At 54.6% G+C, this 11097-nt stretch overlaps 1 protein-coding gene across 1 annotated transcript; it reads right to left on the reverse strand.

Annotated features, from left to right (window-relative positions):
• Nucleotides 1–3892: 3892 nt before the first annotated feature.
• On the reverse strand, nucleotides 3893–4285 carry LOC149768576 (uncharacterized). The gene has a single exon (XM_089930507.1). It carries the CDS (start codon nucleotides 4283–4285, stop codon nucleotides 3893–3895), a length of 393 nt encoding a protein of 130 aa, XP_089786633.1.
• Nucleotides 4286–11097: the final 6812 nt, after the last annotated feature.

The following is an 11097-nucleotide window of genomic DNA, read 5'->3' on the forward strand; positions in this document are numbered from 1 at the left end:
CTTATGCCTTTTGCATGGGATGCCAACATCCGTCAACGTTTTTCGGTGGTACTTCTTATTGAAGTCCAACCCGGGTGACGGAGAGTGGCTTTATCTTGCCCTTCGGGGTGGTCGGCCGCTTTTCTGGGGGGCTCCATCCATCCATGGATGGAAAAAGAAATTTTTCTTTTTGTCTTCCGAGCGAACATGGGGGTTCAATCCTCGGTGGGAGCAGGCCCGGCTCAAGGCCGTCAACAAGCTCCCCATCCTGTCAAGGGCGAGCAGAAGATCCTCGATGCCCTTAGCGGCCTCGAGGAGGACATTCTGCTAAACGACCTTGTGAGCGAGGACGCTCTAGTTAACGTCGGCCTGAGCTCGGCGCACCCTCAGGGTAAGGATAGTTTCTATTCGTGTTTTGTTTTTTGCTTGCTCTTATTTCCTGATATTTACCCTTTTTCTTTATTTCTTTGCTCTCAGACATTCCAAAAATGGTAACGAAGGATTCGGCCTTGTATGCTCGGTTCCAGAAGAGGGCGGCCGAAGCTGGTGGGGCCCCTCTCGAGCCTAGGAAGAAAGCCAGGTCTTCATCTGGCGCGGTTGCCGGGGCGAGGGCGGCTAGACCTGTTCGGATGGAGGCTCCGAACCACGGTCAAGAGGGTAGGGGCCCTACGGGGGCTTTTACGCTTGCGTGTCCCGCCCCCATCTCACAGCGGTCGGGTTGGGCACCTGCCCAACCCCAACTCCCCGGTCCCGAGCCGAGTAGCAGTCGGGGGGCTGCGGAGCCGCATCCACCGAGCCCAGCAAGGCCCAGTTCTCCGGGCCCGTCGGGGGATCAAGGCCACCAGGAGAGAGTACCTTATGCTCCTGGTTGGGAAGTCTTCGAGGGCGATTCGGCCCTGTATAAACCTCAAACGGCGCGCGAAGTTCTTCGGGTCGCGCTGCTCCCGGCCGACCAGGCCAAGGTTCGGTCCATGAGTTATGGCGCCTTCATGGATACGACCATCTGTTCTGCCATCCGGGTAAGTTTGCCTTTGCATTTGTGTAAGTTCGTTTCGAATTGGCTCGGACTTTGTTTCTTATCTCTTTCTTTTACAGCACCTCCACGAGATCGAGACGCTGATGCATATAGTCGCAGACTATCGGAAATGAGCCCGAAAGTATCAGCGGGGGCAGGAGGAAGCCGAGGCGAGGCGCCTCGCGTCCGAGGCCGAGCAAAAAGCGCTCCAAGCGAAGGTGGAGGCGGCCGAGGACGAGATTCGGGCTCTGAACGCCGAGCTCGAGGAGGAGAAGGGCGCACATGCCCTGGCCAGGTCAGAGCTGCGTGCTTCAGAGGCGCGTCTGGCCGAGGCCACTTCGGTGCTCGCTATCCGCGAGCAGGAGGTGAAGGAGGTTCACCTCAAGGTCGAAGAGGAGGCGAAGAGGGCGATCCAACTCTTCCGGAAATCGGAAGAGTTTCAGGAACTGATGGAGGAGGAGGCCGTGGATGGGCTCGTTCGCGGTTCAATGACTTCCGAAATCAACTGAGGCGGCTCTACCCCGAGTTCGACCTTGATCTACTCCGACCCGAAGCAGGGGTCGAGGGGCTCAACACGTCCGAAGACTCGGATAGGGCCGAACCCCCGACGGCCGAGGAGGGTGAAATTTCGACGGTCGAAGGAGCTTCTGATGCTGCCCCTCAAGCTGCTGACGTGGCCCGGGCCGAGGCGATGACTGCGGATAACTAACGAGCAGCGCCCGCCTCTTCAGGATTTACCTTTGTTGTTTTTTTTTTTTGTAGGTAAGGTCGGCCCCTAAAAGTGTATGGCCGAGCCCGAGTCTTGTACTTAGCCTTCGGGCTTTTATTAATGAAGATCTCTTTTCTAAGTTCATTCTAAATTTACTCCTGTTTTGCCTTTTCCTTCTCAACCGGTTAGATCTAGTTGCTTTTAACAAGTTTTCGGGCTCGATAAGCATAGGCCCATTAGGAAATGCTCCGAACTTAGATCTGATAGGAACTCGTTTCGAACTTTAATCGATTTCGCGCTCTGGTCGGAGCTCGGACTTGCCGAGCCCTTGAGCTCGGAACCGAATTCTGCCGGGTTCTTGGATCCGAATTTCTGGAGCATCGAGCTCGATTCTTTGGCCTTGGCGGGGTTAACCTTCCAAGAGGCTTTGGCCGGGTCTTTAGACTCGGCTTTACGGGTATAAACTCGTAGAGGTTCTAAAGCCTATCCCCGACGGGGTTATGAACCAAGGTTCGGACAGACATTAGACGGATCTCAACCCTAGTTGGGGGAGCTTCCGAGCTTAGTCGGGACTGTTGAATATTATAGCGTAAGCAAACGAACGCGATAGCATAAGTGTTGAGTGAGGAATACCTTTCTCACTGTCGGGTCTACTCTGCGGTCAGCTCTTTGAAGCGTTCTTTGGCTTCGGGGACACGTATCCGTATGCAGTGTCGTCCGCAGGAGAACGAGGCGGCGGTTTGGTCAAAGCCCTGCGCCAAGGCGTAGCCTGCTCCCTCGTTCTTTGGCTTGTATTTGGCTCGGCTAGGCATCTCACCCTTGAGATCTTGAGCTCGACCGAGACTTCGTCGACCATCCTGGTGCATAAAATAAATGCGATAAATGTAGGTGCTAGGTAAGTAATACCTTTTGCACCATTGGGGCCGAGCACTTCAGGTTGACGGCCGAGTCCACTCCGCGATCGTCTCCAAGGGGCATTCTTTAAAGGTGGTCTTCTGCAGATTGGGGGGTCTGTAAAGGTCCCCGTTTTTGCCAATCTTTTCGCGGTCGGGGAAAGTCATCACGGAAAATCCTGGTTTTTGCCGATGGATGCAAGGCCGAAGATGCTCGGGCCTGCAGTCGACCCACGATACTACCCGAGGTCGAGGGAGTTTGGAACCGGTTCTCGGGGCATTCCGACTTCAGTTGGAGAATCGAGCTCAACACTTGGAACTCGGGCTTGCAGTTGATCCGGTGGCACATCCCGAGGTCGAGGGAGTTTGAGACTCTACGGTCGACTCATGGAGCATCCCGAACTCTGTCGAGGTGTCGTGCGCAAGGTCGAGCGGTTTGGGAACGCACCGTCAACCTGCGACGCTTCCCGAGGTTGAGGGAGTTTGAGACTTTACGGTCGACTTACGGGGCATCCCGAACTTTGTCGAGGTATCGTGCGCAAGGTCGAGGGGTCTGGGAACGCACTGTCGACCTGCGACGCTTTTCGAGGTCGAGGGAGTTTGAGACTCTACGGTCGACCTACGGGGCATTCCGAACTTTATCGAGGTATCGTGCGCAGGGTCGAGGGGTCTGGGAACGCACTGTCGACCTGCGACGCTTCCCGAGGTCGAGGGAGTTTGAGACTCTGTGGTCGACCTACGGGGCATCTCGAACTTTGTCAAGGTATCATGCGCAAGGTCGAGGGGTCTGGGAACGCACTGTCGACCTGCGACACTTTCTGAGGTCGAGGGAGTTTTGAGACTCTACGGTCGACCTACGGGGCATCTCGAACTTTGTCGAGGTGTCGTGCGCAGGGTCGAGGGGTCTGGGAACGCACTGTCGACCTGCGACGCTTTCCGAGGTCGAGGGAGTTTGAGACTCTACGGTCGACCTACGGGGCATCCCGAACTTTGTCGAGATATCGTGCGCAAGGTCGAGGGGTCTGGGAACGCACTGTCGACCTGCGACGCTTTCCGAGGTCGAGGGAGTTTGAGACTCTACGGTCGACCTACGGGGCATCCTGAACTTCGTCGAGCAGATGGGCGCCCGAGCTCCGTCGAGCATTCAAACTTTCGAGCATCTGAGCTTTGTCGGGATTTCCTGGGATTTATGTGTCCCAGCGTCAGGAGTATGAGGTAATTAATGAAGAACCGTAAATAAATTATCACAAATGGGGAGAGAATTACATTCCTGTTTGTTGATGACTCCTAAAGGGCTCATTGGTAGTACATCCGAAGGTTCTCGGAGTTCCAGCTTTGAGGGATAGGAGCCCCCTCGAAGGTTTCCAACTTGTAAGCTCCGGGTCGCTGAACTCGCGTGACTCGGTATGGTCCTTCCCAGTTCGGAGCTAGCTTCCCCTGCTCGGCGGGCTGAGAAGCCTCGGCCCTCCTAAGGACGAGATCTCCTACCTTGAAGAGCTTGGCTTTTACTCTGAAGTTGAAGTATTGTGCTGTTTTCCGTTGGTACCTTGCCATACGAACTCGGGCTGCCTCCCTGGTCTCCTCGATGAGGTCCAGGTTCTCTCTAAGTTGGGAGGAGTTGGAGGCCGCGTTGTAGTGCTCGACCCTTAGGGAGGGGAGCCCGATTTCCAGAGGAATGACGGCTTCCATTCCGTATGCCAAGTTAAAGGGGGTCTCGCCAGTGGGGAGCCGAAATATTATTCTGTAGGCCCACAGGATGTTGTAGAGGTCTTCAGCCCATTGCCCCTTGGATCGGTCCAGCCTGGCTTTGAGTCCTTGGAGTATGGTGTGATTCGTCACTTCAGTTTCTTCATTTGTTTGGGGGTGAGCTACCGAGGTGAAGCGGTGGTCGATGCCGAGCTCGGAGCAGAATTCTCTGAAACGGATGTTGTCAAACTGACGGCCATTATCAGATATAAGGATGCGGGGGAGCCCAAACCTACAAATGATTGACTTCCAGATGAAGTTCCTCATTTTCTGCTCGGTGATCCGGGCCACCGGCTCGGCTTCGACCCACTTGGTGAAGTAGTCGATGGAGATGACTAGAAATTTTCTCTGCCCGGTCGCTAGGAGGAATGGCCCCAGGATGTCGATGCCCCACTTGGCGAACGGCCAAGGTGCACCGATTGAAGTCAGTGGGACCGAAGGCCGGCGCTGGACATTGGCATTTTGCTGGCATCGGTCGCACTTCCAGACAAAGTCTAGTGTGTCCTTCTGGAGTGTAGGCTAAAAATATCCTTGGCGCAAGATTTTATGAGCCAGTGCTCGGCCTCCCAAATGGTTCCCGCATATCCCTTCATGGACCTCTCGCATAGCATAGCCTGCTTCCGACGGGCGGAGGCATCTGAGGAGAGGAGAGGTAAACGACTTTCGGTAGAGCTTGCCTTCATATAATATGAATCGAGAAGCTTGGCGCCTGATCCGGCGAGATTCGAGCTCATCCTCGGGGAGGACCTCACTTTGTAGATAGTCGACGAGCTCATCTATCCAGCTCGGCTCGGTGTCTATGCACATGGCCGGTTCAGGCTCTTCTGTGCTGGGTGTTTGGAGATATTCGAGCGTGGTCGCCTTGGGGAGCTCGCTCATGCGAGAGGTCGCCAACTTTGACAACAGGTCGGCCCTGAGGTTCTCTGTTCTGGGAATATGCTGAATATTGAAGGCGCCCAGGGCGGAGATGAGTTTCCATACTTTATGAAGATATTTCTGCATTGAGGGCTCTTTTGCTTCAAAATTTCCTAGAACTTGGCTTACGACCAGCTGGGAGTTGCTATAGACTTTTAGGTCTTCGACCTTCAGCTCTCTTGCCAATTTGAGCCCAGCGATGAGTGCCTCATATTCCGCCTCATTGTTCGAGGCAGGAAATTTGAGGCGTAAGGCTTGCTCTGCAACTACCCCATTCGGGCTGGTGAGGATGAGTCCTGCTCCGCTACCCCCCGAGCTCGAGGAGCCGTCCACGTACAGGACCTAGGGCGGCCTCAGGGTTTCCTCCGTTGGTATGTGTAGGTGCTCGGGGTCGTCTGGCAGGGTGCATTCTACGATAAAATCAGCGAGCGCCTGAGCTTTAATTGCCGATCTTGGACGGTATTCGAGATCAAACTTTCCGAGCTCGACTGCCCATTTGGCAATTCTCCCGGCCCGGTCCGATCGTTGTAAGATCTGCTTTATTGGCTAGTCGGTCAGTATGGCTACTGTGTGAGCTTGGAAGTAGGGTCGGAGTCTTCGGGCTGAGATGATTAGGGCGAAGATTGTCTTTTCCAGCTTAGAATATCGGGTCTCAGCATCTCTAAGGACCCGGCTAGTGTAGTAGATAGGCTTTTGAAGCTTGTCCTCTTTCCGGACTAGGACTGAGCTCATTGCGACCGGGGAGACAGCTAAGTACAGGTAGAGAAGCTCGCCCTGTTGAGGCTTGGTGAGCAGCGGCGGAGAGACGAGAAGGCATCTAAGTTCTTCGAAAGCTTGTTGGCACTCTTCCGACCACAAAAAGTCCTTTGGTCGCTTGAGAATTCTGGAAAATGGGAGGCACCGCTCGGCCGACCTGGAGACAAATCTTCCCAGGGCCGCGATCCGCCCGGTGAGTCGCTGTACCTCCTTAACCGTCTTTGGTGGTACCATCTCCTGCAGCGCCCGAATCTTCTCGAGGTTGGCTTCGACTCCGCGTTGGGTTACTATAAAACCCAAAAATTTGTCCGAGGTGACTCCGAACGCACACTTGGCCGGGTTAAGCTTCATTTGGTACTTCCTGAGCTTGGAGAATGTTTCATCGAGGTCGGCCACATGGTACTCGGCTGTCCGGCTTTTTACCAGCATCTCGTCCACATAGAACTCCATGTTTCGGCCTATTTGGTCCTTGAAGATTTGGTTGACCAACCTCTGGTATGTAGCTCCTGCATTCTTTAGCCCGAACGGCATCACTTTGTAGCAATAAGTGCCCGTGTCGGTGATGAAAGCTGTCTTCTCCTCGTCTTCTGGCGCCATTCAGATTTGGTTGTATCCCGAAAAGGCGTTCATGAAGGTCAAGAGTTGGTGCCCCGAAGTGGAATCCACGAGCTGGTCAATGCTCGGAAGGGGGAAGCTATCCTTTGGGCAGGCCTTGTTCAGGTCGGTGTAGTCCACGCACATACGCCATTTTCCATTGATTTTCTTCACAAGGACCACGTTGGCGAGCCAATCCGGATAGGAGACCTCCCGGATGAAGCTGGCCTCGAGGAGTCTGTCCACTTCCTCGGCCGCAGCTTGTTGTCGTTCCGGGGCGGATCTCCGCTTCTTTTGCTTTACGGGTCTGCAAGTTGGTCTCACCTGGAGCCGGTGAACCATGACCTCGGGGTCGACTCTCGGCATATCGGCGGGCATCCAGGCGAAGATGTCCTTGTTGGCCCGAAGGAATCCGATCAGCTGTTCCTTCTCCAGGGAACTCAGGCCGGAGCCGACTTCCACGGTTAGCTCGGACAATCTTCTTGTATGGGAACTTGAGTAAGAAGCTCACCAGGTTCCACCCGCTTTTCCCAAGGGTGGTCCCGCACCTCCAAGGTTTCGATGGGCAACGTGCGGTCCATTGCTTGAGTGGACACCTTAGCCGATAACTCCTGCTGGCCAGATACTTTGCTTGGCCGTTTTACTTTGTAAGCCGCCATATAACATCGTCTGGCTATCAATTGGTCCCCGCGAACTTCGCCGACTCCTTGGTCAGTAGGGAATCACATGAGCAAGTGATAGGTCGAGATCACGGCTCGGAGGGCGTTCAGCCCTGGTCGTCCAAGAATGGCATTATAGGCTGAGGGCAGGCAGACCACAAGGAAATCTGTCTCTACGGTGCTTTCTCGAGGGACAAGCCCGACCATGACCAGGAGGCCGACTTCGCCCTCAACCGAGACCGAATCCTCGATAAATCCAACTAGCAGAGCATTCATTCTCCGAAGTTAGTCTTCTGCCATCCCCATCTTTTGATAACCAGCATAATACAAAATGTTTGCCGAGCTTCCATTATCAATAAGGACACGTTTTACATCAAACTTATTTACAATCATTGAGATCACCACCGCATCATCGTGGGGAACTTCAACCCCTTTCAAGTCCTCATCTGAGAATGAGATGGCTTCGGAGGTGCGCAGGCGCTTTGGGGGGTCCCTTTTCTCGGCCGGCTAGACCTGTTCGGACGGGGCGAGGGCGGCTAGACCTGTTCAGATGGAGGCTCCGAACCACGGTCAAGAGGGTAGGGGCTCTACGGGGGCTTTTACGCTTGCGTGTCCCGCCCCCATCTCACAGCGGTTGGGTTGGGCACCTGCCCAACCCCAACTCCCCGGTCCCGAGCCGAGTAGCAATCAGGGGGCTGCGGAGCCGCATCCACCGAGCCCAGCAAGGCCCAGTTCTCCGGGCCCGTCGGGGGATCAAGGCCACCAGGAGAGAGTACCTTATGCTCCTGGTTGGGCAGTCTTCAAGGGCGATTCGGTCCTGGATAATCCCCAAACGGCGCGCGAAGTTCTTTGGGTCGCGCTGCTCCCGGCCGACCAAGCCAAGGTCCGGTCCATGAGTTATGGCGCCTTCATGGATACGACCATCTGTTCTGCCATCCGGATAAGTTTGCCTTTGCATTTGTGTAAGTTCGTTTCGAATTAGCTCGGACTTTGTTTCTTATCTCTTTCTTTTATAGCACCTCCACGAGATCAAGACGCTAATGCATATAGTCGCAGACTATCGGGAACGAGCCCCAAAAGTATCAGCGGGGGCAGGAGGAAGCCGAGGAGAGGCGCCTCGCACCCGAGGCCGAGCAAAAAGCGCTAAGCGAAGGTGGAGGCGGCCGAGGACGAGATTCGGGCTCTGAACACCGAGCTCGAGGAGGAGAAGGGCGCACACGCCCTGGCCAGGTCAGAGCTGCATGCTTCAGAGGCGCGTCTGGCCGAGGCCACTTCGGTGCTCGTTATCCGCGAGCAGGAGGTGAAGGAGGTTCACCTCAAGGTCGAAGAGGAGGCGAAGAGGGCGATCCAACTCTTCTGGGAATCGGAAGAGTTTCAGGAACTGATGGAGGAGGAGGCCGTGGATGGTTTCGTTCGCGGCTTCAATGACTTCCGAAATCAACTGAGGTGGCTCTGCCCCGAGTTCGACCTTGATCTACTCCGACCCGGAGCAGGGGTCGAGAGGCTCAACGCGTCCGAAGACTCGGATAGGGCCGAACCCCCGACGACCGAGGAGGGTGAAATTTCGACGGTCGAAGGAGCTTCTGATGCTGCCCCTCAAGCTGCTGACGTGGCTCGGGCCGAGGCGATGACTGCGGATAACTAACGAGCAGCGCCCGCCTCTTCGGGATTTACCTTTGTTTTTTTTTTTTTTGTAAGTAAGGTCGGCCCCTAAAAGTGTATGGCCGAGCCCGAGTCTTGTACTTAGCCTTCGGGCTTTTATTAATGAAGATCTCTTTTCTAAGTTCATTCTAAATTTACTCCTATTTTGCCTTTTTCTTCTCAACCGGTTAGATCTAGTTCCTTTTAACAAGTTTCGGGCTCGATAAGCATAGGCCCATTAGGAAATGCTCCGAACTTAGATCTGATAGGAACTCGTTTCGAACTTTAATCGATTTCGCACTCTGGTCGGAGCTCGGACTTGCCGAGCCCTTGAGCTCGGAACCGAATTCTGCCGGATTCTTGGATCCGAATTTTCGGAGCATCGAGCTCGATTCTTTGGCCTTGGCGGGGTTAACCTTCCAAGAGGCTTTGGCCGGGTCTTTAGACTCGGCTTTACGGGTATAAACTCGTAGAGGTTCTAAAGCCTATCCCCGATGGGGTTATGAACCAAGGTTCGGACAGACATTAGACGGATCTCAACCCTGGTCGGGGGAGCTTTCGAGCTTAGTCGGGACTGTTGAATATTATAGCGTAAGCAAACGAACGCGATAGCATAAGTGTTGAGTGAGGAATACCTTTCTCACTGTCGGGTCTACTCTGCGGTCAGCTCTTTGAAGCGTTCTTTGGCTTCGGGGACACGTATCCGTATGCAGTGTCGTCCGCAGGAGAACGAGGCGGCGGTTTGGTCAAAGCCCTGCGCCAAGGCGTAGCCTGTTCCCTCGTTCTTTGGCTTGTATTTGGCTCGGCTAGGCATCTCACCCTTGAGATCTTGAGCTCGACCGAGACTTCGTCGACCATCCTGGTGCATAAAGTAAATGCGATAAATGTAGGTGCTAGGTAAGTAATACCTTTTGCACCATCGGGGCCGAGCATTTCAGGTTGACGGCCGAGTCCGCTCTGCGATCGTCTCCAAGGGGCATTCTTTAAAGGTGGTCTTCTGCAGATCGGGGGGTCTGTAAAGGTCCCCGTTTTTGCCAATCTTTTCGCGGTCGGGGAAAGTCATCACGAAAAATCCTGGTTTTTGCCGATAGATGCAAGGCCGAAGATGCTCGGGCTTGCAGTCGACCCACGATACTACCCAAGGTCGAGGGAGTTTGGAACCGGTTCTTGGGGCATTCCGACTTCAGTTGGAGAATTGAGCTCAACACCTGGAACTCGGGCTTGCAGTTGATCCGGTGGCACATCCCGAGGTCGAGGGAGTTTAAGACTCTACGGTCGACTCACGGGGCATCCCGAACTCTATCGAGATGTCGTGCGTAAGGTCGAGGGATTTGGGAACGCACCGTCAACCTGCGATGCTTCCCAAGGTCGAGGAAGTTTGAGACTCTACGATCGACCTACGGGGCATCCCGAACTTTGTCGAGGTATCATGCGCAAGGTCGAGGGGTCTGGGAACGCACTGTCGACCTGCGACGCTTTCCGAGGTCGAGAGAGTTTGAGACTCTACGGTCGACCTACGGAGCATCCCGAACTTTGTCGAGGTATCGTGCGCAGGATCGAGGGGTCTGGGAATGCACTGTCGACCTGCGACACTTTCCGAGGTTGAGGGAGTTTGAGACTCTGCGGTCGACCTACGGGGCATCCCAAACTTTGTCGAGGTATCGTGCGCAAGGTCGAGGGATCTGGGAACGCACTGTCGACCTGAGACGCTTTCTAAGGTCGAGGAAGTTTGAGACTCTACGGTCGACCTACGGGGCATCCCAAACTTTGTCGAGGTATTGTGCGTAGGGTCGAGGGGTCTGGGAACGCACTGTCGACCTGCGACGCTTTCCGAGGTCGAGGGAGTTTGAGACTCTACGGTCGACCTACGAGGCATCCCAAACTTTGTCGAGGTATCGTGCGCAAGGTCGAGGGGTCTGGGAACGCACTGTCGACCTGCGACACTTTCCGAGGTCGAGAGAGTTTGAGACTTTACGGTCGACCTACGGGGCATCTCGAACTTCGTCGAGCAGATGGGCGCTCGAGCTCCGTCGAGCATTCGAACTTTCGGGCATCCGAGCTTTGTCGGGATTTTCTGGGATTTATGTGTCCCAGCGTCAGGAGTATGAGGTAATTAATGAAGAACCATAAACAAATTATCACAAATGGAGAGAGAATTGCATTCCTGTTTGTTGATGACTCCTAAAGGGC

The sequence above is a fragment of the Phoenix dactylifera genome, chromosome 1 (assembly GCF_051530095.1).
Source record: "Phoenix dactylifera cultivar Ajwa chromosome 1, Ajwa_hap1_PhDact_Kaust_v1.1, whole genome shotgun sequence".
Lineage (NCBI taxonomy): Eukaryota > Viridiplantae > Streptophyta > Magnoliopsida > Arecales > Arecaceae > Phoenix > Phoenix dactylifera.

Coding starts and splice junctions, on each gene's coding strand:
- LOC149768576 (XM_089930507.1), bottom strand. CDS start 4,285: ATGGAAGCCGTCATTCCTCTGGAAATCGGGCTCCCCTCCCTAAGGGTC.